Below are 26985 nucleotides of genomic sequence, written 5' to 3'. Positions count from 1 at the left end.
ACTTTGAACGTCTTATCCTTTATTGTTTTAACTTTAACTCCGCGACGTATTTTCCAAATTTTAAACATTTTGAGCACTTTTTGCTCAGGTGTGTTGATATCGTTGGTGAAAGTTACGCATTTATTTCAGGTTGTGCTGAAAAAAAAGGGTAAAGAAAGGATTCTATGGGTTAAAGGGAGGATATTCTTAACTTTGGAACCAAAACAATGTCGTTATTGACGAGGGGAAGACGTGATTAAATCTCGGTGCTGATCCTTGGCTCTAAATTTGCTCGCACGCTCAATAAAATTTTTTGAAAATCTATGTTTGCGTTTGCACAGCTGATGCTTAACCACATCTTTTTCCCTCTGTTTTTCCACAGATCTGCCTCGGAGACGCCGCCGGGCTTGTGTACTCACAGAAGGCTCGACTGGCGAAGGAGGCTATCTGTCTTGTTCTGAGGTCACAGATCATCGTTTTTTCAAACCGGCCCTCGTCGCCTACAGCCCGTGAAGGAGTTCCTCGACTTTACAGCGGCGCATAAAGCCTTCCATTCAACGAGCCCGGAGCTGCAGCCAAGACACAGAGAAGGAGAGCGAGAGGGAGGGGAAAAATAAACACAGGTTTAAAAAGACTCTCTCTCTCTTCATGAATTCCCCAAAACCCTGAAAGGCAAAGATACAGCCAGTTGTTTGGTGGACCCGAGGGAGACGTGGACAATGAGTATGGCTTGGCTCTGTCTCCCAGCCTACACTGTCCTGCTTATAGGCTGCTTTCATACGGCAGTCGCAGAGAGTGATGTCACCCCACGCCTCACCTTCTCCCACAGTAAGTTTTTTTATCCGCTTCTTGACTTAAGAATGGCTCTGACATTGCAGTAAGGAAAGAAAGATGAGTATTACTGTATGTGACACACTGTTCCTTCAAAGACTCAGTCTTCTGAGGACACTGCATTGACACAAAGCTTTATCCCTAACCTTTACCATCACTAGTTGTTGCCTCACCCTAACATTAACCCTTTACAGGGCACTCATAGAGCAATTTAGAACACTGTTTCCCACTCCTGGTATTCGGGAACTCCTGTACCTCCATGTTTTAGATCAGGGGTCTGCAACCTTTGGGATGAAAAGAGCCATTTTTGTCGTCTCTCCACCCAAAAATTCATTTGGAGCCGCAAAAAAACCCACAAGATGAAGATAATAACACATATAAAGGTTTTTATACAGACAAACTATATACGATAGTAATATTCTCTTTCATTTATGACATTTAAGAACTACAACATGTTCAGTTTATACCCAACCTCTAGACCCCGTAGACCTGGTTCTTCCATTGGGACCGTATCTATGTTCCCCGGGTCCTATGTTCCCCGCTTTGTATGTGACTGGGGAACATAGGACCTTAACCCTAACCCTACCCTTTTTCAAAAAAAGGGTCCCATGTTCCCCTGTCACATACAAAGTGGGGAACATAGGACCTTTTTTGGGAAAACGGGGAACATAGGTACGACCCCCTTCCATTGTTTCATTGTTTGTGGCAAATTAAAGAAATTAAAATGAACCCACTTTGAAATAAATGAAGCAAATATTTGGATTGTATGTTGTTCGTGCTCAAGAAAAAACGGTATGTGGATCCAAAGATGGACAGGACACATCCAAACATGTACTGAATATTGCATTTTACGTCGACATTGGATGTTGCACAAGATATTAAAACACTATTATTTGTCGCCTTGATTTCTAAAGCTACAAGGAGCCACTCTGCAGTGGCTGAAGAGCCACATGTGGCTCTAGAGCCGCAGGTTGCAGACCCATGTTTTAGATGTTTCCCTGCTCAAACCCGCCTTCATCAACTTACCGTCGTTAGTTTCTGAGATTTTACCATAGATGTAGAAGAAGACAAAACCGTACAGTATGAACCATACTTTTTGCCTTCTGGAAGTTTTGAGCACTGCGGGCCTGCGCTAATTGGTCAAATTTCACGACGGCGCTTTCTGTGACGTAGCTGGATCTCATGACGATTAATTAGCTTAGTGAAGTCCACATGCTTCTAAGATCTTGCAGACTTTATTCAAAAAAACAAAAAGTGACCTGAAATGACTTGAAATGTTCTATTATAATAATCAGCATCACCCTGAACAAGGATCAATTGGAAATATTTGCAAAACTCTTAAGGAATAATTGTAATTCATTTTTGAAATTGAGGAAATTATTCATTTGCCCTGATGCACTTTGAAAGGGAGGTGACTTCATTAAAAAAAAATATCTTGAAATTACTTGATATGTTCTATAATGATAGTCAGCATCACCCTGAACAACGATCTACTGAAAATATTTGCAAACCTCTTAAGGAGTAATTGTAATACATTTTTGAAATTGAGGAAATTATTAATTTGCCCTGATGCACTTTAACAGTGAGATGACTTTATTCATAAAAACAAAAAGTAACTTGAAATGACTTGAGATTTTCTATAATGATAGTCAGCATTACACTGAACAACGATCTACTGAAAATATTTGCAAACATATTAAGGAATGGGCCCACGGTTGGTGTAGTGGTTAGCACTCTTGCCTAACTCTTTGCAGCAAGAAGACCCGGGGTTCCTGGGTTTGAGCCCCGTTTGGAACAACTTCGGAACAAGGGCCTTTCTATAAGGAGTTTCCATGTTCTCCCCGTGTGTGCGTGGGTGAATTGGTCACTCTAAATTGACCGTAGGTGTGAGTGTGTGAGTGTGTGAGTGATGGACTGGCGAACTGTCCAGGGTGTACCCTGCCTATCGCCCAATGTCTGCTGAGATCGGCACAGCACCCCCCGTGACCCTCTGGTGGAGGATAAAGCGGTAGATAATGGATGGATGGATGGATGGATGGATCTTAAGGAATAATTTTAAAGAATTTTTGAAATTGAGGAAATGTCTTCCATTTTCTTAGCAAAACAACGTAACACCACATTCAAACAAGATGTTAGGCCAAGCTTTGCTCTCAGAGACTTTGTGGTGTTGTGAATAGGTTGGATATTTTGAACTCCAAAGGGTTTTCAAGGTTCAACTTTGAAAATTTCAAACAAAAAATCTTGATTTTTGGATAAAAAGTGACAGCCTTACATTGCAGTTATGCGTCACTATCACGTGTCGTGTATCACCTTCTTCTGTGTTGTCTGAGGCCTCATTTGGAGCTTTGGGAGACCGTTTTCTTCCTTTATCTACGTTTGTAAAGGTTACAATTGGCCAGAGGTAAAACAACACCGTAGAAGCTTATTTTTCTTATAAATATAGCCTTGTTGTGAAGTTGTTTGATTGATGCTGATTGAGTTAGATTTATGTGTATGACCTACATTTCACATCTTGCCTATACCAGACTAATTCCCTGGGTGTTCTTGTTTATTGACTGGACAAAAAAATCTATACATTCACACATGAGTGTTGGCAGGTGTAAATGTCATTAGGACATGAACAGACTTATTGTGATTCAACACAGTCTGTGACAACAAGCTCTCAAATAATCTGTATTCCTGCACAACACTGTACCCTACCTTCGTGTTCATTTGTTTAGGATTTTTTTTTTTGCTAAATTAGCCGTCAGCGGGGGGATTTCTGTGCAGCTTTGGTTCATATTCCCAGAGGAGTATACGATCACTGCTGATTTAATTACCGTAATGATGTGCCGCAGCGCTGCAGTTGACATGTCGGATGCGCTTGTGTCTCAAGAAAACTCAACAAAATGATGGATTAGATGAGATCAATGCGGGATCCGCGGTAAGTCGAAATGTGGCCGGCGACTCCCAATCAGCCGTCATTACGGTCTTAGAAAGTCAGAAAAGCTAAACGCAGATAAATCTGTGATAAAAAAAAAAAAATCCAGTAAGTGGGTCAGCGCCGAGCAGGTCGGCCATCTTTGCCTGCCCGAGCCTGTACCTGCCCACATGAAATACCTGTAAAGCAACAGGTAAATCTCCAGCTTCAACAAAGCCCCACAGCTCAGCCCTGCTGGAGCGTTTCACAACAACACACATCATCAATCACTTACTGAAGATAGAGAGGGAATGAAAAAAAAAAATCACACTTCTCTCTTTTGTGATGGAAAGATTTGCTTTGTGGGCGTGGCCACATGTATTCAGAGTGACTGAGGTGATACGAGTGTGGAATGAGTCAGGGGTTATCTTTAAAGCTAAAATCCTCAGTCATAAGCTTTGTTTTTTTCATCAGATTTGGCCTTTTCCAACAGAGGGGGTCATGTAGGGAACAACCCCAGCTTTAACAACAACAGAGGTTTACGTGGTTACGATCGGCCAATAAAATCTAACAAGTATTCATTTGATCTGGTCCTGATCTGGACTCTTTACTCACTTCGCCAAGTGCAGTGAGTCAGACGCAGGGAATCAACAAAGACTGTTGATAAACCTGATGACCTCTTTTATTTTTTTATCTCCAATGCAAATATGAACCCAACTATATGACTAATATTGACAGTAAACATGCTTTGTAATACATTTTAGTTGGAAACTTTAATAGCCACCCTGTTTTTTTTTTTAATCCATCACAATAATTTGGTTAAATTAAATCAAACAAAAATCTTATGTTAAGATTTGGTCAGGTAGAAACTCGGGATGACTTGATACCATTTTTTTTGTGTTCTTGAGTATCTACCAATATCAGTCATTTTAGACCTTAAACATGACTCAACTAAAATGCTGCTGCTGATTTTTATTAGAATTTTTACACTTGTTACACATAGTGAAGCATGCGATATGTAGTATTTTTTTATTTAGATTTTTATCAGTATCGGACCAATCGTATAGGCTCATCCTCAATGCCAGTGATCCAATGGGTGCAGGTGTAGATCACATGACTGAGTTCAAATACAAAGAATGGCCAAAGAACTCAACTCGAAGCCTCAAAAACAGTGTTTCACCAAACAATAAGTTGACGTTACAGTGGGCAACAAACTAACTTTGAACCACCTGATCAAAGTTAGCTAGCGGACACTTTGACTGAATATGACTTGTTTAGTCCAGGGTTCTTCACTCCTGGTCTTGGGGATCCACATCCCCAGGATCCAACACGCCTGATCGGTTTATTGCCGTTATCGGTTTTTGAAAAAACCTGTTTAACACACGCGGTTTCTGTCAATAATCTGATTTCTTCGAGACATGTATACACTCTTAGAAATAAGGGTTCCAAAAGGGTTTTTCTACAAGGGCTGAGGTTCTACCTGGAACCATTTGCTTCTGAAAAACCCTTTCCCAGAGAAAGGGTTTTTCAAGCCTCAAAACAGTGTTTCACCAAACAATAAGTTGACGTTACAGTGGGCAACAAACTGACTTTGAACCACCTGATCAAAGTTAGCTTACGGACGCTTTGACTGAATATGACTTTATGGCTTTAGTCCAGGGCTCTTCACTCCACTCCAACACACCCGATTCAAATAATCAGGCTTCTGCAGAGCTTGTTGATGACCTGAACAGTTGAATCAGGTGTGTTGGATCCTGGAGATGTGGGTCCCCAAGACCAGGAGTGAAGAACCCCGCTTTAGTCTATGTCTGTTCGACCATGACCAGCATTTTTCCAGCCTCCACCAGAAGAGTCTTTGTCACACAGTTTACATAATCAAAGCAGAACGAAGAGCTTTGGGGGTTTAGGGAGCTGAGCTGAACTTTATTCTGCAGGAACTGGAACTGCTCTCATCCTGGTTCCTGGTCCCTGGTGTCCAATCCCTGGATGCTGGTCATCTTGGGTGGGACACAAGGCCTTGTTTGGCTGCTCCACATCCAGGGGAACTTTACATAGACTGACTTCCCCTCCACGTCTCTCTGTCCCTTGGTCCCCGGCTCTGCCTTAATGAGGAGGGTAATCTTCCGTGAATAATGAATGGGGATTTGTATGTGTTATGGTGTGAACACTTGTCTGGTTCTCATTATGCGCCTATCAGGACGGATCACGGGTCTGCATCTGCTTCTCTCTCTCTCCCCGCCCTTTTGTTCCAGAGCCTTTAATGCGAACCGTGCTGAAGCGGCTTAGTGTGCCGGAACGCTCTTTAAAGGTACACCTATAAGCCGTTCATGTTTGCCCGTCTTTAGCCCCCCCCCGCTGATCTTCTCTGCCCTCTGCGAGACGTCAGGCAGCGGCGGCGGTCACACTCTGATTTCGCGTCGTGGGCCGTGCTGCCCGCGGCCGCCCGCGCTCAAGAATGAAGCTATTCACTCATTTGAAAGCTGTCATGTCCAGACTCTTTGAACGCGGGATCCTCGAGTAATTCAAAATGACACAGGTGTCAAGTGAGATAAAGGCGCACAGGAGTACCGTGTTTAGTGGTGTAAGGAAAAAAACGCTTGTTAAATCCTGTTATTGGTCTACAAAGTACTGTCAGTAAGTACATCTCAGCGTTAGCTACGGAAACATCCAGCCCTCTCAGCTCATCGGGAACAGGTTTACTCAATGTTCTCATCCTGGTTTCTGCTTAATAAGTGATTAACATGCTTTTTGTCAACGTCTAGGCATATACAAATATAATAGAAATGGAATAGAATCGATGACGTAGAGGATGAGCGCGAGTGTAAAACCTTCGTTATTGTTGATCCCTGCTTTAGTTCACATACTTACCACAGTTTCCTGGACAATTACACCGTTTACAGCCTCTTCTCCTTTTTCAAGCTGTGTTGAAAAATGTCCACCATGTCTCATCATCATCATCAGTGTGACGCAGTGGAGACAATACCCAGCTAACCGACACACACACACACACACACACACACACACACACACACACACACACACACACATCGTAGGGCTTCTCTAATGAATCTCCCGCTGAATTGACCCTCGGCCTGTTGCGGCGATGCGTTCCAGATGTTCTCGTGTCCGTCCTTCTTCAGCTTTCTCCCACACGAATTACTACGATTCGGCGGCAGCTCTTGATATAGCCAGTTTGGAAATTGACTTGGGTGTAATTCAGGTTAATGTTTCAGTGTGGGCCTGTTTTCTGTCTCCATGTGACACTATCTGTTCAGATACCGTGGAAGTTTGCATGTTCTTCCCGTGTGTGCATGGGTTTTTTCCAGTTCTCCGTTTTCCTCCCACAATCCAAACACATGTAGATTTGTGAATTAGGCAAATTGGACTAGAGTGTCCCTGTGATGGACAGTCCATCACAGGGACACTCTATATCAGTGGGGATTAGCACTTTTTTATCACACAATTAGAACTCTTTATCTCATAAATTTGACTTTTTGTCTCATAATAATAACTTTTTTATCTCGTAATTTCAACTTTTTATCTCATAAATTTGACTTTTTGTCTAATAATAACCTTTTATCTCATCATTTCAACTATTTATCTCATAAATTCGACTTTTTAGCTCATAATTTTGACTATTCATCTCATAATTATGACATTTTATCTTATGATTATGATTTTTTTAATCTCATTATTTCGACTATTTATCTCATAAATTTGACTTTTTTTATTTCAATTATGACTTTTTTATCTCATAATTTCGACTATTTATCTCATAATTTCGACTATTTATCTCATAATTTCATTGTTTTAATCTCATAATTATGACCTTTTATCTCATTATCGACTTATTTTGAGGACATTTCTTATCATCAAGGCTAAGTTTTACCTCTTGGGGCTTCCATAGATTACTGATCACAGGTGGCTTTGATTAGAACCCGCTAACAAGAACAAGTTCTCCACAGAGCAGAGTCTGATCCACTTGTAAGGAGAGTCTTTTTTTTTGCTGTTTGTGTCAACGATTTCTCGTAGTTCTGCAGAACTTGAGCAGGAACGATCGATTTAAATGCGGTTACGCAATCGTCCGATCTTCTAGGCTCACACAGCTGTACGAGCTGATAAAGGCTTACACTGGAGGCCACTGATTGAAACTGAGATCTCTGTCGACCTTAGGATAAATTACTCCAGAGTTCCTCACTGGAGGCAATTGTTCACACTTTTAATTATCTTTCTTTCTTGTGTTTTTTTTTTCAGATCAGGAAATCAGCAGCGAAAAACAGAGAAGGATTCGTTTAAAAGAGCAGCCTAATTAATTTCTAATCTAAATGCATTCGTAAGACAGTCGACATCGAGTATTGGAGTCCACTTAGCTGTGTCATTTGCAGAAATTGCTTCCAATTACATAATAATGGTAATGATCCCACATTACTTACTTAGAGCCTGAAACCGTGGAGTGTGTTTTTTCTATAAAGAGGTCACAGATGAAGAACCATGTGTTCTCTCTCTCTCTTTAACTAACATGAGCTCTTACAGTGATACAGTGACGTTTGGAATCCTTCTGCCTGAGAGCGTTTGCACCGTTTATGGACGTAGTTTTATTCAACTTGTTGCCAGAGACCGAATATTCAAAATGGACAAAGTCTTCCAGTTTCCACCTGAAGCCAACCGGAATGTACACTCTTAGAAATAAAAGTGCTAAGTAGAACCATATAAGGTTCTTTGGCTTTTCCTCATAGAAGAATCCTTTTTGGCTCCAGGTAGAACCTTTTTTTTAAAGGTTCCACCAAGAACCCCTTTAAAACCCTTTATTCAGGAAAGGGGTTTTAAAGGGTTCTCTGTATCAAAATTGTTCTTACTGGAACCATTAGTGTTACCATGAACCCTTGAAAAAACCCTTTCTTCGGGAAAGGGTTTTTCAGAAGCAAATGGTTCCAGGTAGAACCTCAGCTCTTGTAGAAGAACCCTTTTGGAACCCTTATTTCTAAGAGTGTACGAACATGTTCGACGGAATGTTTGCCTGATTTCCCCAAGGAGTTAATGGCCTCAGTCGCCAGTTTTAGATCTTCAGTCGCACATGATGTCCATCCATTCATTGTCTACTGCTTTATCCTCCACACGAGGGCGCTAATCCCGGTTGACATAGGGTTAAAGGTCCATCGCATGGACAACATTTAAAGACAAACAACCATTCACTCAACCGGCAAATTTAGGAACCTGGAGAGAACCAGAACTTACAAACTCCAGACAGAAATGGCCTGGACTTGAACCAGCAACCTTCTTGCTGTGAGGCAACAGTGCTAGCAGCCACCATGTGCCACTGTTAGTGCTTTCAGACGGACACAATTCTGGTTCTGGTGCCCATTCCAGAGCCTCAGAACCTCGGTGCTTTGTGTTCAGCTTCCAAGTTTAAGAGGAACCAAAGTTGGACACCATGTTTTCCGTCTCTTTTTATCTCATAATTTAAACTTTTTATCTGATAAATTCAACTCTCTCAAGAGAATGAAAACAGACATGGACGGGTAAGCGCATCGTGTTTGTTTGAGCTCCAGTCGATGACACAAAGGTTCACTTGTGTCTGCGACCACTGGGGTTTCTCGTCCCATCTTTAGCTCGTGCTCTGATCTGTTCTGTCTGTTTCCACCACAACATTTCTGGGGCTGCGTTGTCATGAACCGGCTCCTCGTGAATTATTCGACCTCAGACAGTCAAACAACAACAGAGGGGGATTCTTTATTTAAGACGCTCTGGCAGACTCAGAGGGAGGGAGGAGGGAGAGAGTTCAAGTCGGATACGCTCGTCGTCGACTTTGCGATCTCGTTCCCCCCGACCGTGACCTTGTGTGTTCTGTGTTTGAACTTTCTGAGTTATTTGACCCTGGTGTTTGTGGTCTCTGAAGTGGACCTGTGCTCGCGAACGCTCTGTTTTCAGTGTCTCCGCAAACTCCCGCGGGAAAACCTCTGGCTCTGGATGAGAGATGAGTTTGCAGACTGAGAAGTCGTCTGAACAATGAGTTCTCACATAATCATTTTCTTTATTATTGAACATATGAGTTGATATAACTGCTAAGAACAGCTTCAAAATCACTGATTTGTAATGGGAAGAATAGGACTAGGGTTAGGGTTAGGGTTACCAGAAAATTACTTTGGTCGAAGTTGGAGTCACTTTGATGCACATATTGTTTTTTTGATATAAAAGTACTTTTAGAAGTAAAAGTATTAAAGAAAAAGTGGCTCTGCCAATCCATGTGTCCTCTATGTGAATGACAGATTAGGACTGTTTAAGATTGGTCTATACTGGTCCAAAAGCAAGATTGGTCAAATTTGCACCAAATATTAAACATCGGGCACATTAATGCTATATATGTTTTGGTTCTGTCCAAAATGAATAGACTTCTGTCAAGATATATTTAAAGAACATTGATAGAAGGTACCACGGCACCTCCATTTCAATAAATGTGGGAGATAATGATCAATTCATAGATTAGAGAGCTTGTATCGTCTGCATAGAGTGAGAGTATTTAATCTAAACTAAATAGAGGCCCTGAATGAACATGAATTAAGAGTTGTAAACCACCTACACTGACATATGATGAATGTTTTCCTGCCGTATACGTGTCGTACAAGTTGTAAACTCTTTCATTCTATTCACTTAGAGGCCCCTCTTTTTTTTTGATGTGGTCACCGCAGACGACAGCGATGATCTTATTACTAACCGGAGAATAATCGGGTCGATATCCTTCCCTCAGAGCTATTGTTTTGGTTTGGCTTTCTGGCCTTGTGGCTTCTTCTTCTTCTCCTCTACGTATAAATCACAATGAAGTTCACTCGAGTCTCTGTGGGGGGAGGAGCGGAAAATGAAATAACAAAAAAAGGCACCATCATCGCATCAGCACTCCTATTATCCCCTAACGAGCGAGAAGGACGTAGAGCGTCCTCGGTGGGTTTATCACTATTATGTACAGTATGCAGAGAGAGGCCTGGGAGTCCCTGGCGGTTTTCTCACAGACGGATTTAACGACAATATTCTCCGTCGCCGTGGCGACGGGCCGCTATTAACGTGTTATTTACCCGAGGGAGAGGAAATCTCTGAGCCTCCGACTGCACCAACCCGCTGAGGTGAGGTTAAAGCAGGTCGCATGTATACTGCAGGCTACAGTACAGAGTGTGCTTATTATCACTTTAACATCACAACACTTTAGTCCATTAGTGGACTGGATTAGCTTTTATGCTGTGAAGTGAGCAAATTGTAGTTCTAATCCTCTTTTAACCTAAATTAAAGCGGAAGTAGAACTAGACCGGAAGTTCCTATTATCGCTGTTTTTTTGGTGTGTATCTGCGTCATTACCTTGTTTATGAAGCCCTGACGGTTCTAAACAAACAGTTCAGCCACTGCTGAGAACTTTGTGTTTTATTGTAATCTCGGGGCTCAACGAGATCACTGAAAATCACGTAATAGTTACGTAAGCGGTGGTTCTCCTGAACAACCGATCCTCCTGCTCCGGGCACTAGTCCGGGCACATCCGGTTATGTACATTGAACCGCAGAAGAAGAATAACGTCCGTTGTGGAGGTGTTTCACGAGCAACAGTGTCTTCTGACTCTGGGTCTGACTCCGGTTTAAAGTCATAAAAGGGACTGTGGCGGGGAGTCGTGACGAAGCTATTTTTAAACACTGTTAAAACAATGTTTTGATAATGAGGAGCAGTGCATCCGCCGTTCCAGAGGGGGGCGCTGCGCTTCTGAGAACGGATGTGCTGGATAGTACTGGCCAATCACAAGACTCTGTCTTCTGGGGGTGAAAGTTCACTCTGAAATCTCGCAGCAGAAAAAACCTCAGGAAAAGAGGATTTCTATCGGCTAGTTTACAGCAACTAGGAGGTTTTTGACCATAAAAACAAGTTAATATATGTAAGTAGACCTCCATAACTAACATTTATGTGCAACAGGACCACTCTATGTGAGCTTTAACTATATATTCATTCCCTAATACAATATCATTTGTTAAGGTTCTGTTGATTACATGTCGATCAAATGTCCTTATTGGAGATAAAGTGGTAATAATACTCACTAATGTTTTATTTTGTAGTAAACTCTTTTATTTCACAGGTTTCTTGGACACATTTATTAATGAATTTGTTTGATTGTGTCTGAGCTGTTAAAAATCCCTTCACACTGTCATTAAGTTTCATTTCCTCAGGTTCAACTCGAGCTCTTTTTGAATCTTCTTCTTCTTCTCGTCGTGTTTTTTTTCCCGCTCAGGTGCGAAGGAGAGAACCACCAGAAGTTTCTCGGCCCGTGGCGTGGTGAACTTCACCTCGCTCCTCCTCAGCAAAGAGGACGACGTGCTCTACGTCGGCGCCCGGGAGATTCTCTACGCCCTCAATCTCTCCGACATCGGCGCCGGCAAACTTCAGAAAAACGTAAGAGGGGAGACTTGAGTATCTTTACCAGAAAATGACTTGAAATCAGGTTTTTTTCATATTTCTTAAGTAAAAGTACTTAAAGTATTTGACTGTACTATACAGCACTAGTATCAAAAGTCATTTTCTGATATGAGATGTAAATATGTAATATATATATGTTAATAAAATGTAAGTATGTAATATATATATTACACATTTACATGTTCTGATATAAAATGTAAATTTGTAATATATGTAAATAAAATGTAAATATGTAATATATATTACATATACACATTTTTTGATATAAAATGTAAATATGTAATATATATGTAAATGAAATGTAAATATGTAATATTACATGTTTACATTTTCTGAAATAAAATGTAAATATGTAATTTATATATTACATATTTACATTTTCTGATTTAAAATGTAAATGTAAAATATATGTAAATAAAATTTAAATATTTAATATATATTACATATTAACATTATCTGATTTAAAATGTAAATGTATAATATATGTAAATAAAATGTAAATATTTTACACGTTTACATTTATATCAGAAAATAACTTTTCATACTTAAGTACTTTTACTTAAGTAACATGATATATAAATATATATAATATAAATACAGACCATAATACCAACTCTATATGTATAATATATATTACATATTTACATTTTCTGATATAAAATGTAAATGTGTAATATAAATATATATTACACATTTACATTTTATATCAGAAAATACCTTTTGATACCATAATACCAACTCTTCTTCTTCTGATTTTATTTGGTAGCAACCAGTAACAAAAGACAGTTAGAGGGAAATGCATTGGAGTAAAAGTAAAAGTCTCTCGAATTAAAACGAACAAAGTAAAGTACGGATATGTTAATATTGTACTTAAGTACCTGAAACAGTAGTATTTGTACTTTGTTACATCACCGCCCTGTTTCTCTCTGCTGCAGCTGACGTGGAAAACTCCAGAGAGCAAGAGAGACGAGTGCAGCTTCAAAGGCAAAGATCTGCAGGTGAGTGAAGTTTTCTGCTCTGAAACTCTGGAAAACTTCAGGAAATTTCCTGTCGGGCTGTAACTTTCCATTCAGCAACAATGGGATTTTTTTTCCCCCTCCGCCTTAAATCCAAATAAACGTTTCCTCTATTGCACTTTTTTCTCCTCCTGCTGACTCATTTATATGTAAACACATGAGCCAGACCATGGTTTGTTTTCACTGGAATATTCTGATGAATGAGGGGGAAAATGATAGCACAAACAATACTACTATTTTGACTCGTGCATAAATGTATTTAGCTTTTTACAGAGTTGATTATTTGTGGGTTTTTGGAGGAATCTGAGGGATTAACATCTTAATCTGACAGCTGCATCGTTTCTTTTGTCATTTATAGATAAAGAAAAAAATTACTTTTTTTTTAAGATACAACACCAGATAATTTAATACAAACCAACAATATTTCTCACGTACCACTGGTGGTACACGCGCCACAGTTTGAGAAACCATGGAACTAGAGCAAAAAAAAGAACTGTGGCAAAAGTTTCAAAATGTACAGAAATGCTAGAAAAAAGTGGATTTATGTAACGGATATGAGCAATAACACGTGTTTGTCATGTATTTATCAGTTTAAAATCACTATATATATATACACACAGTATACAGGATATACGTGTTTGTGTTTAAATGTATATTTATGTGTGTGTATATCAATACAGTATAAAATGGGATTTATGCTGTGCATTTTTAACATATTTTACTGTATTATACAATAGATATGTAAATATTTAAGTTGGGTTTCTTTGTACAGTGTAGTATAATAAGAAATTATACGACATAATATAAATATAAATATATATATATATATATAACAAATAAAAAAGGGACTTCCTGTGTTCTTATTTGCATAAATGGAGCACAAACCCTGATGTCAGTATATGTGTGAACTCACTTTTCCTCACTTTTCCATGCCGTCCAAAGACCGACTGCTTCAACTACATCAAGATCTTACTGCGCATGAACAGCACTCACCTGTACGTGTGCGGAACGTACGCCTTCAGCCCCATCTGTGCTTACATCGTAAGTGTTTTCACTGTGTTCAAATCTGCGTCAGAGCTAAAATAAACGTGTGTTGTTACTTTTAGAAACACAGAGTGCAACTGAAGTGCGTCGTCATACTGTGTTTTATTAGATCCTGTGAGGAAGAGAAAAGTTGCTTCCTGCCTCTAAAGCTCACTTCGCTGCATTACTGTACATTAATTATGTTGTTATATCTCTTACTAAAGGGATATGGATCAAAATATTGGACCCTTGTGATCCCATTAAACCACAGTTGATCCAACTTTCAAATTCACTCCTTCAAAATTCCTTGCATTTATCTCAATGTGTTATCTTCGTGTGTTTATTATCATAATTTGTCTTTATTTAACTCAGAAAAAAAACCTCGTTGAGATTTTAGAGACAAGACGAGACAAAAATAACAAGTTACAGTAATAAGTACAAAAGAAAAACACAATATTATTACAAAAGAGTTGAAGAGAATCATAAAATTGTCTCTAAATCACCAAACCAAAACATAACGTGGGTTTGCAGCCTGATTTTTGCTAATTTTAAGTCAAAAATAGTCAATTTTGTTAAATATATCTCCTTTTAAGAAGGATTTACTACCTTAAATAAGGGATTAATAAGCCCAAAGTACACTTACAGATAAAAACAACAAGTAACAATCATAAGAAACGCAAGAAAACACAATACTAACGCAAAAAAGTTGAAAAGAATCATGAAATATAATTTTATGATTTAAAATAGTCCATTTTGTTGCATATGTTTAATTTTAAGAAGGATTTACTACCTTAAATAAGGGATTAATAAGCCCTTAGTATACTTACAGATAAAAACAACAAGTTACAGTCATAAGAAACACAAGAAAAACACAATACTAACGCAAAAAAGTTGAAAAGAATCACGAAATATGATTTTATGACTTAAAATAGTCCATTTTGTTGCATATATTTAATTTTAAGAAGGATTTACTACCTTAAATAAGGCATTAATAAGCCCTAAGTACAATTACAGACAAAAATAACAAGTTACAGTCATAAAAAACACAAGAAAAACACAATATTAATGCAAAAGAGTTGAAGATAATCATGGAATGTCCATTTTGTGACATATATCTCCTCTTAAGAAGGATTTATTACCTTAAATAAGACATTAATAAGCCCTAATTACACTTACAGACAAAAATAACAAGTTACAGTCATAAAAAACACAAGAAAATCACAATATCAATACAGAAGAGAATAGAAGAGGATCATGAAATGTAATATTATCACTTAAAATAGTCAATTTTATCACATATATCTCCTTTTAAGAAGGATTTACTACCTTAAATAAGGCATCAATGAGCCTTAAGTATACTTACAGACAAGTTACAGTCACAAAAAAACAAAAGAAAATCACAATATTGATGCAAAAGAGTTGAAGAGAATCGTAAAATGTCCATTTTGTAACATATGTCCTCTTAAGAAGGATTTACCACCTTAAATAAGGCATTAATGAGCCTTAAGTATACTTACAGACAATTAACAGTCACAAAAAACCAAAAGAAAATCACAATATTGATGCAAAAGAGTTGAAGAGAATCGTAAAATGTCCATTTTGTAACATATGTCCTCTTAAGAAGGATTTACCACCTTAAATAAGGCATCAATGAGCCTTAAGTATACTTACAGACAAGTTACAGTCACAAAAAACCAAAAGAAAATCACAATATTGATGCAAAAGAGTTGAAGAGAATCATAAAATGTACATTTTGTAACATATGTCCTCTTAAGAAGGATTTACCACCTTAAATAAGGCATTAATTAGCCCTAAGTACACTTTTTGGCCTCAAAAGGAAGACAAGACCAGATTTTAAATGTCTTTTATACTCCAATGGGCTAACTGTGCTGCGTTTCCTCGACAGAAAACGGCCGACTTCTCCCTCGTCAGGAGCGACAGCGGCGAGCTCGTCACAGAGGACGGACGCAGTCGCTGCCCGTTCAACCCGGAGTATAAGTCGACCGCCATCATGGCCGGTAAGTCTGAGCGTGTCACTGTCACAACCCTCTGGATCTCACTGGTTAGTGTGCAACTCAGAGTCTTGTTTGTGTCGCAGATGGAGAACTTTACGCCGGCACCGTCAGTAACTTCCAAGGAAACGAACCCATCATTTACAAGAGTCTGAGCCAAGGCACCGCTCTGAAGACGGAAAACTCCCTCAACTGGCTTCAAGGTAAACGCAGGCCGTGTCAGTGCAGCAAATGTCAGAATATCAGAGGGATCACAGGGATCATGTCGTCCACGGGGTTAACAACATTATTCCCTTCTTTTTTTTTCTCTCCTCCTCTTTCAGACCCGGCCTTTGTCGGCTCTGCCTTCATCCAGGAGAGTCTGCCCAAGGGCAACCTGGTGGGCGACGACGATAAGATTTACTTCTTCTTCAGCGAAGCGGGGAAGGAGTTTGATTTCTTCGACAACACGATCGTGACGCGCATCGCTCGCGTCTGTAAGGTGAGCGGCCGGCGCTTTGATGAAGCGGAGACGTGACGAGGCTTTGAGCTTCACCTCCAGTTTGACCCTGACGTGGTCTTCTGTCAGATTAGGAGCACGAGGGACGACGTTTGCTGTACGCTCACTTCCTTTGAAAGGTTCTCAGAGATTAAAGGACCAGTGTGTGAGGATTAGTGGCATCTAATGGTCAGACTGCAGGTTAGGGCACTACAGTGGCCTTCAAGCTCCAGAGAGTATAGAAGGAAGGTAAGGAAGGAAGGGATGAAGGAAGGAGGTAGGTAGGAATGATATGGGTAGATAGGTAAGTACATATGTAGAAATTTGGTAGGTAGGTAGGTGGGAAGGAAGGAAGGAAGGTGATGGCTAGGAAGAAGGTAGGTAGGAGATGGGTAGGTAGGTAGGGAGGTAGGGAGGAAGGAGATGGAAGGAAGGAAGGATATGGGTAGGTAGGTGGGTAAGTTCATATGTGGGTAGAAAGGAGATAGGTAGTTAGGTAGGAAGGAAGGGTGATGGGCAGGTAGGTAAGTGCGTAGGTAGGTAAGTGCGTAGGAAGGTAAGTGCGTAGGTAGGTAGGAAGGAGATTGGAGGAAGGAAGGATATGGGTAGGTAGGCAAGTACTCATGTAGGTAGGTAGGTAGGTAGGTGGGAGGGAAGGAAGGTAGGAAGGAAGGATATGGGTAGATAGGTAAGTACGTATGTAGGTAGATAGGTAGGTAGGAAAGATAGAGGGAAGGCTTTGGGTACGTATGTAGGAAGAAAGGCGATGACTAGGAAGGAGGAGAATTTGTCTGATAGCACAAACCGTCACAGAATTACGTAGGTAGGTGGATGGGAGGGAGGGAAGGAAGGAAGGAAGGTAGGAAGGTGATGGCTAGGAAGGAGATGGGTAGGAAAGAGGTAGATAGGAAGGAAGGCTATCGGTAGATAGGTAAGTATGTTTGTAGGTAGATAGATAGGTAGGAAGGAAGGAAGGAAGGAAGGATATGGGTAGGTAGGTAGGTAGGTAGGTAGGTAGGTAGGTAGGTAGGTAGGTAGGTAGGTAGGTAGGTAGGTAGGTAGGTAGGTAGGTAGGTAGGTAGGTAGGTAGGTAGGAAGGAAGGAAGGAAGGAAGGAAGGAAGGAAGGAAGGAAGGAAGGAAGGTATTGACTGGGAAGGGGGAGAATTTGTCTGATATCACAAACGGTCACATAATTACGTTAATACAAAGTTCTAGTACAAAGTCTAGTTTTAATTTCTCCTAAATGTTAGATACTGGACCTTTAGATGCAGTTCTGTCGCACACATTCCTTCTCGGTCAATGTTCTCGGTCAAGGATCTGTTAGAAAAACATTTCTTTTGTAACGTTTTGCTCTGTTTGATTCTCCTCCTCCCTCTCTTCTTATCATGTTTCACCCAAATATTTGTGTTCACACAGGATTTGGTCGCCAACTCAAATGTATTTTAGGATTACAGTAGTGGGGAGGAGGAGGGGGGGATTATCACCTGTGGAAACACACTGCAGACCTCACACAGTATTTTTGGTTAAACAATGGTGTTCACGAGTGTGGTGATGAGGAGAGAGAATGAGCAGACAGTTTGAGAACATGACAGAATCAGAGCTCTGCTCTCACACCTGTTTCACATCACTGCCGAGCACAACTCTGAGACACCTACAGAGACGTTAGTATCACTTTATTTATTTTTATATATATATATATATATATATATATATTGAGATTCACATGGAGTCTGCATGCGACCGCTGACGTCAACCTGTGTGAGGCAAAAATATCAAAATATCACCACCTACAGAGTTCCTACATTTCTGTTTAAAAACAGACTAGAACAGGTTATTAGATACATGCAGGTAGGTAGGTAGGTAGGCAGGTAGGTGGGTAGGTAGGTAGGTAGGCAGGTGGGTAGGTAGGAAGAAAGAAGATGGAAGGAAGGATATGGGTGGGTGGGTGGGTAGGTAGGTAGCCAGGTATGTAGGAAGGAAGGTATATAGGTAGGTAGGTAGGTAGGTAGGTAGGTAGGTAGGTAGGTAGGTAGTTAGGTAGGTAGGTAGGTAGGTAGGTAGGTAGGTAGGTAGGTAGGAAGGAAGGAGGGAGATGGAAGGAAGGTAGGTAGGAAGGAGATGAAGGAAGGATATGGGTAGGTATGTAGGCAGTCAGGTAGGCCAGTGGGTAGGTAGGCAGGTAGGTAGGTAAGTAAGTAGGCAGGAAAGTAGGTAGGTAGGTGAGTAGGCAGGTAGGTATGTGAGTAGGTAGGTAAGTAAGTAGGCAGGTAGGTAGGTAAGTAGGTAGGTAGGCAGGTAGTAAGTTAGGTAGGTAGGTAGGTAGTTAGTTAGTTAGTTAGGTAGGTGGGCAGGTAGATAGGTAAGTGGGCAGGTAGATAGGTAAGTAGGCAGGTAGGTAGGTAGGTAGGTAGGTAGGCAGGCAGGTAGGCCGGTAGGCAGGTAGGTAGGTAGGTAGGTAGGCAGGCAGGCAGGCAGGCAGGCAGGCAGGCAGGTAGATAGGTAGATAGTTGGTGGACAGGTAGGCAGGTTGGTCGGTCGGTCAGTCGGTTGGTTGGTTGGTGGAGTCAAGTATAGAGTTGTGTAGTGCATAAGGGAAAAGCACGATGACACACCAGCCCTGGACTCATCTTGTGATCCGTGCTGTATCCGAACATAAATATAATTTAAAGGGTGAAAAATCGACACATTTCTTCCCGATGGATGCATCGTTTCCTTGAAGTGAAAGTGTCATTGCTGTTCACAGTCTTCATCAGTCCTCTTCCTGTCTCTCTTAATGTCCTTTTTTGACTTTGACTTTGCCTCCCGTTGCTTGTTTGTGTGTTCAGCACACAGGTTCCACTTCATCGAGCCTAACTATGGGATGATAAACAATGTTCTGCCTTCAGAGAACAACAAAAGCGTGTTTGTTATTTCGCTGGATTGTCGTCAGTGCTGCCATGTTCATAGCTTTTTGAGAAGCCTGTTTGTTTTTTGTTTTTTTTGAACGCACAATAGATGCTTTTATGAGGGATTATTAAACGGCGATGCGCTTGCCTGGAATATTTAGGAGTCAATTCAAGCTCAGAGTGGCATTAATCTACAAAACCAGGTTCAGGGCCAGAAGGAGCAGTGGAAATGCCGCGTGTTCTTTATTATCTGCCTGGGTTACTACAATAAGTGTTTGCGTCGGAAGCCCGGTATTCGGTCACGTGTCATTTCCCTTCTCATCAAGCTCTGCCATTTCCTCTGATGAACGTAATACAATAGTGAACTCAGGTGAAGGTTCATCTTTAATTGACTTTTGATCGTTTTGTGTTTCTTTTTTGCTCCTGCACATTGAATTAAAATGTGAACTATTTCTGTAGGAGAGCTTATTCCTCTAAGCTACGCTAAGACAACTAGACGTTAACTAGCTTTCGTTTCAAATGCTTCCCCTACAAACTCTTAACCCTAATGAATTTCACGTAGTGGTGTTGGCGTTCCCTCGGTTGCCAGGTTTGTACGCAAGGCCGCAGAGGCAAGCACCCAAATGTTTTCCGTCTTTCAAAAACAAACTGCAACAAAAAATGAAAGTTCTATTAGTGCTGGGCATGTTAACGCGCCAACTGTAATGCACATCGCGTTTCCATAACGACTGACCGGAAAAAGACGCGCGTGACGTCGCGTTTACGTACCGCGGCACCGGCATCCAGGCACCGTTTACCAGTTAGCTGCATTAGCTCCTTTAGCGCCAATAAGCAGCGCTACAAATAACAGCGTACCTGTGTATGGTATTGGTCAAATGTCATTTCCCTTCTCATCAAGCTCTGCCATTTCCTCTGAGGTTCATATTTGATTGACTTTAATCGTTTGGTGTTTCTTTTTTGCTGCTGCGCATTGAATTAAAATGAAAACAGAGCTGTTTCTGTCGGAGAGCTTATTCCTCTCAGCTCAGCTGAGACATCGTCGTCACCTTCGAAAGTCTGCGGCGCCACGCTTTGCTTGTCTTACGGTCGTCGTACGTCACGGACCGCTCATCGCTGAGGTTTTGACGACGGTTCCTCTTAGTCTCCGTGTCGCGAGAATCCCCCCATCTCACTTTGAAGGCCGCTGCCAAAGGCGCTGGATCACAGCGGCGGTGACAGCGGAGAGGAATCGTCAGGAGGGGAGCGTTCATTTTTCTCTCTCTCACTGAGCCTTTGCTGTTATAATAAAACATTGTTTCGCCGCCTCGGGTCGTATCCGCGTCGAGGGGACAATTGATCATGAGGTTAAAAATGTTTTATTCACGTTCACTTCAAGTATCAGACACAGTCTGTGTTTTGTTCGGAAAAAGGCAATTGAATGCTAATGAAATGAAATGCTCTATTGAAACGTGAGAATGAAATGATCAGAAATGAGTTGTCTAGTTGCCTTAAGAGTCGATTTAGATCAATGTTTTTAGACCAAAGCGTGGATATATACTGTAGGTCATTTAAGAAGGGGTTAGTAAAGTTATGTAATCAAGTAAAATCAGCTAAATACAGTCATTTGTATTATTCTTTTTTGAAAAAAGTATTTTGCACATTGTTACATTATCCTGGCTGGAATAATACAAATGATTTCGAAGTAAAAGTTATATAAGTTATAACACGGTAGGTGGCGCCACATGCCAAAACATGATTTCAAAACATAAACATGATTTGCAGTCTGCAAAATATTTTTTTTAATGCAAATATTTTGTCTGTACTGTTGTTGTTGGTGAGTTCAGTTTGTTATATGAACATTATTCCTGAGTCTTTGTGACATATTAGGAGGATTTTATGGCCAGTTGCTTTAGATTTATTACATAATGCACCTTTAATCCTAACGGATGTCACGTAGTGGTGTTGGTGTCGCTTGGTTGCCATGTTTGTACGCAGGGCCGCACCCAATGTTTTCTGTCTTTCAAAGACAAACTGTAACAAATATTCGATGGCTAGGAAGGTAGGTAGGAGTGAGGTGGGTAGAAGATGGGTATGAGGGTAGGTAGGTAGGAATGTAGGAGGGCAGGAGATAGGTAGGTAGGTAGGAAGGAAGGAAGGAAGAAAGGACATGGAAGGGAGATAGGTAGGTAGGTAAGTTGGTAGGTAGGTACATATTCTTAATCATAACAAATGTCCCGTAGTGGTGTTGGTGTCGCTTGGTTGCCAGGTTTGTACACAAGGCCGCAAAAGCAAGACACCCAGTGTTTCCCGTCTTTGAGAAACAAACTGTAACAAAATATTCTATTTTTTTTTTTTTGTCTTTTAAATAGGCCTGTACATACTTCGCAAGAACAGAGAAATGTGTTGTTAGTTCTGGTCAGGACATTTCATACTTCTCGAGAAACTCAAGTGCAGAACTCCTGGGAAGTCCTCATAGGCCGAAATTACAACATTTCCGCTATAACCACGCCCACTTCCAATTTGTGGTCAAGGACAAATTTCAAGTCATTTCGAGTCTCAGTCGAGCCTGAAGTCATGAGTGTCAAGTCTTAGTCAAGTCGAGTCTTTGACCAACGTCAGTCAGGCAAGTTTCAAGTCCTCAAAAACAGCCTCCAGTCAGGTCACATGATAATATGCAGTTATAATATAATATACATTTCATTAAATATCTACTGTATGTTATATTATAGTGTTATTTCCCCTGACAATGCACTAAACAGTTTGCATTTTGCTCACTTGTTGAACTTGCTGCAGTCAAATCTATGTCAAATATTGCTGATGTTGTTGCGCCCTCTGCTGGCCACACGTAGGCACACCTGACATTACCTGTCATTGGTGTGTGTTGCAGGGCGACATGGGGGGCGAGAGGGTCCTGCAGAAGAAGTGGACGACGTTCCTGAAGGCTCAGCTCCTGTGCTCTCTGTCCGATGACGGTTTTCCCTTCAACATCATCCAGGACATGTTCGTGTTGACGCCCGGAGCAGAGGACTGGAAGGACACGGTGTTTTACGGCGTCTTCACAACCCAGTGGTGAGTGGACCGGTCGGGGTTTTCACACAACACGTGATCATATACACTATATTTAAATAAATCATTCAATATTTGTACTCTTTCATCCATTCTATTACCGTCAAAGATTGACTTTATTGGACTTATTGTGACATGATCGACCGGCGGTTGTGCTGTTTCGTGTCTTTAAAAGGTACAAAGGGGCATCGGGAAGCTCTGCAGTTTGTTCCTTCACCATGGACCAGGTGGAGAAGGCGTTCAACGGCCGATATCGAGAGGTCAACAGAGAAACGCAGCAGTGGTACACGTACAACCATCCTGTTCCTGACCCTCGGCCTGGAGCGGTGAGTGTGTCCACCACCACCTGCTGCTGCTGCTGCTGCTGCTGCTGCTGCTGCTGCTGCTGCTGCTGCTGCTGCCCTCTGCTGGAAAATCTATATATAAACACACACAAACACATCTGTACTGACAGAGCAGCATGCCAAATACTGTCCACTTTAGCACCATTAGTGATTTCTGCTGCTGTAGATAGATAGATAGATAGATAGATAGATAGATAGATAGATAGATAGATAGATAGATAGATAGATAGATAGATAGATAGATAGATAGATAGATAGATAGATAGATAGATAGATAGATAGATAGATAGATACTTGGCTAGCTGTGTTTTCTTGTCATCAAAAATTATAGCTTGCTAGCTAAAATGATAGCTTGCTAGATAGCTTGCTTGTTAGATAGATAGATAGATAGATAGATAGATAGATAGATAGATAGATAGATAGATAGATAGATAGATAGATAGATAGATAGATAGATAGATAGATAGATAGATAGATAGATAGATAGATAGATAGATGTGTTTTCTTGTCATCTAAAATGATAGCTTGCTAGCTAAAACGATAGCTTGCTTGTTAGATAGATAGATAGATAGATAGATAGATAGATAGATAGATAGATAGATAGATAGATAGATAGATAGATAGATAGATAGATAGATAGATAGATAGATAGATAGATAGATAGATAGATAGATAGATAGATAGATAGGCTAGGTAACTTCAGCCCAAGTTGCCCTTATTCATTCAACAGTCTCTTTACTTTAGAGCTTCTTAAAATATTGATATTTGCCCTGGCGTTCGATATTTTTGACCCATTTGACCCCTGTGTGTTGTTGCCTCCCACAGTGTATCACAAACGCAGCCAGAGAGCAGGGCATCTCCTCGTCGTTGCACATGCCCGACAAGGCGCTGAACTTCATCAAGGATCACTTCCTGATGGACAACGTGATCCGCAGCCAGCCTCTGCTGCTCAAGCGCAACGTGCGATACACGCAGATCGCCGTGCACCGGGTTGCGACGGCACGCAAGGCCTACGACGTGCTCTTCATCGGCACAGGTAAAACAAAATCAGCCCCCACCCCCCCGCCAGCATTCATCACGGTCTGTGTTTCCACGGCAGCCGAAGTGTTTCAACTCCAATCTAATGTCTGTTCCAGATGACGGACGGCTCCATAAAGCCATTAACGTCAACAACAAAATGCACATAATCGAGGAGATGGTGCTTTTCAGTGGCTCGCAGCCCGTGCAGCACATCGAGCTGGATACTGAGCAGGTACGGCGGGGTGTTTGTTTTTGTACGCAGCGTTTTTTTTCTCGCAGTGTGAACTAATAATGAGGCTCTGTAAATGCATTTATGGGCAGTTTAGAGACTCCATGGACCGTGACGACGAGTGAGGAGTCGCAGCTTTGAGCGGGGCCTCGCGCTCGATGTGCTAATTACTCGCGAATACAACTTCCTCTCCAGGGGGGGATTTGTAAACAGCTGGAATTGTGACACTTTGTGAATCCTGTCATGTTTTTTTTGGCTCAGAGTTGAGACAGACTGTGTGTTTATTGGATTTAGATTTAGAATCTTTGTTTTGTCTTTCTTCCACAGGCTCGGCTTTACGTTTCCTCCTTCTCAGAGCTGGTGGAGGTCCCGTTCGCGAACTGTACGAACTATCAGAGCTGCGGGGAGTGCGTCCTCTCCAGGGATCCGTACTGCGCCTGGAACGGGAGGCAGTGTCTGGACGTCAGACTGGCTCCCGCCAAAAAGTACGTATAAAAATCGTCGCTAACCGTCAACGCAGCTAATAATCCTTGAAACGAGACGTTTTTTTTTTATGACGGACTGCGTTTGTGTTTTCAGCGCGTGGCGGCAGGACGTGGACGAGGCAGACACGTCGGCCATTTGCAACAGGACGGCACCAAGCCCACGTTTTGCTAAACCTCCACCTACACGTGAGTGAACTCCGCTGAAGTGCAGCAGTCTGTTTTGTGTTTGTTTCATTTACACATAAGGTTTCTTTTTTGCGAATCCAAGATTAGCAGAAGAAGCAAAACAATATAAACCTGGTGCTTCAGCCTGTTTTTGGTTAGTGAAATGGATGTCCTAAATATCCTATTTCAGGTAAGATGAGATAAAATAAGGATAAATAACATTAAACAATGTCGAAAAAATATACCGTATAAAGGGAAACTTTGTCATGATGCTATCTCACGTCAATGTTCCCAGACGTAATTTTGCCATTTCTTGACAAAATATATTTTATTAAACATTAAAACATCTAATCAGTACACCAGATATCATCCCAAATGAAAGATTACAGCTTTTAAATACTGTATGTAACACACATATATACATATTTTAAGAAAACTCAATAAATGATTATTATTATTAGTTATTGAGCTTTATATCAAGATGTACTGAGATATGTGAGGCATATCATATCTAAGGCTGCAACGAATGTATTAATCAAGTACTTGTTTGGTCCATAAAATGTCAGAAATGATTGCCAATTATTTTGCTCTGTGTTTACCAAACCTGGAAATGCTTGTCCTCAAACCTAAATGATTCAGTTTTGATGATTTTATGGAACAAAGAAACCAGAAAATATTCACATTTCACTAATAAATTATCAAAATAGTTTGAATCGAATCATCGTTGCAGCCCTAACAGATATCATACTGCTTGAATTCAGCACCATAAGGTAACGCTACTTATTTAAAGGAGCTTTATAGAACAAAATGTGTTGTATTTACTCCTAAAATGACAATGATTTGTCTTCAGAGATTAGTTTCACTGATAACAATGGTACAAATAGTTTATTCACCATTTAAAATGTAATTTACAGCCAATTCTGTTTATGTCGTTGAAATGTGTAGCTCCTCGTAGATCTGTTTTACAGATTTTTGCAGGATAGCTCTAATCTCGCGTCTGATCTGTCTTATGACAGGAACGTCTTTGTGCCAAGTGATCATCATCCCCGCCAACACGTTCAAAGTGCTGCCCTGCAAACTGCGCTCTAACCTGGCCAAGAGGAGGTGGCAGTTCAGCGAGAGCGCCGGTCACTTCCACTACCCCAGCCCGGAGGGGGGGCTGGTGGTGGTCGCTCACGCCGACAAGCAGGAGACCTACGAGTGCTGGTCGGTGGAGGAAGGCTTCAGGCAGCTGCTGGCAAACTACTGCGTGAGGGGCGAGGCCAGGCAGGAGAGCACCACGCTGACGGGCCGCTCGCGTACGCCGCACATCACCCAGGAGGAGTTCATCATCCTGCCAGGGAAGGCCCGCCTGCCGCAGATGGACACAAAGACCTACTGGAACGAGCTCATCGTCGTCTGCGCTCTGCTCGTCTTCTCCCTCGTGGTCTTCTCGCTCTTTGTGGTCTACCGCAACCGCAGCCACATGAAGTCCATGCTCAAGGAGGGCGAGTGCGCCAGCGCGCAGCCGAAGAAGCCCGGCAAGCCGGCCGAGAGCCTGCCGCTCAACGGCAACGCGGTCGCCGCCTCCGCCTCGGACCACAAGGGCTACCAGACCCTCAACGACAACTACATCTGCAGCACTCCGCCGCACGAGTGCTCGTCGCCCGACAACAGCAAGAGCTTCTCCGAGTCGGAGAAGAGGCCTCTGAACGTGAAGGAGAGCCACGTGGAGATCTCCTCGGCGTGCCCGCGGCCTCGAGTCCGACTGGGCTCTGAGATTAAAGACTCTATAGTGTGAGAATTTGTGACTCAAGGAGACAAAATAAAACCCTACAAGAGGGGGAACACTGAGACGCATCAGACTCGTCATGGAGGAACATTTCATTTCCACAGAGTTTTTGCACTTTTGTTTTTGTTCGTTCTGTCCACGTGGCCCATGTATTGTACACTTCATCTGCGTCTGTTCTTCCTCCTCGTTCAAGTGCATTCATGAAGAAGTTTCCAGGTTTGCCTTCACACCTTTTGATATACGTTCACACGAGGCTCACAGGAATGTAACGAGCGACGGCAGCGCGAGCCGTCTGACTCGGCGACTGAACCCCCATTGCATCGAGCCGACTCGCTCCGTCCATTTCACGAAGAGGCGACG

General features: G+C 41.5%; 1 protein-coding gene across 1 annotated transcript; it reads left to right on the top strand.

Annotated features, from left to right (window-relative positions):
* The first annotated feature begins 595 nt into the window (after window positions 1-595).
* Window positions 596-26985, top strand: sema4ba (sema domain, immunoglobulin domain (Ig), transmembrane domain (TM) and short cytoplasmic domain, (semaphorin) 4Ba). Its single transcript, XM_083893223.1, has 14 exons — window positions 596-807; window positions 11967-12127; window positions 13087-13149; window positions 14110-14208; window positions 16097-16208; window positions 16289-16405; window positions 16526-16683; window positions 22433-22614; window positions 22787-22937; window positions 23781-23991; window positions 24092-24207; window positions 24532-24689; window positions 24784-24875; window positions 25871-26985. The coding sequence occupies exons 1-14, from the start codon at window positions 699-701 to the stop codon at window positions 26632-26634; spliced, it is 2493 nt and encodes an 830-aa protein (XP_083749349.1). The 5' UTR covers window positions 596-698; the 3' UTR covers window positions 26635-26985.

This window comes from Microchirus variegatus (genome assembly GCF_963457635.1).
Source record: "Microchirus variegatus genome assembly, chromosome: 8".
NCBI classification, from domain to species: Eukaryota; Metazoa; Chordata; class Actinopteri; order Pleuronectiformes; family Soleidae; genus Microchirus; species Microchirus variegatus.
This window is presented reverse-complemented; position numbering and strand designations above follow the sequence as displayed.

Bases quoted from the DNA above. Each gene is read 5' to 3' on its own strand.
- sema4ba (XM_083893223.1), top strand. From the start codon at position 699: ATGAGTATGGCTTGGCTCTGTCTCCCAGCCTACACTGTCCTGCTTATA. The intron at 12,128-13,086 runs GTAAGAGGGGAG...TCTCTGCTGCAG, and splicing joins CCGGCAAACTTCAGAAAAAC to CTGACGTGGAAAACTCCAGA. The intron at 24,208-24,531 runs GTACGGCGGGGT...TTTCTTCCACAG, and splicing joins TCGAGCTGGATACTGAGCAG to GCTCGGCTTTACGTTTCCTC.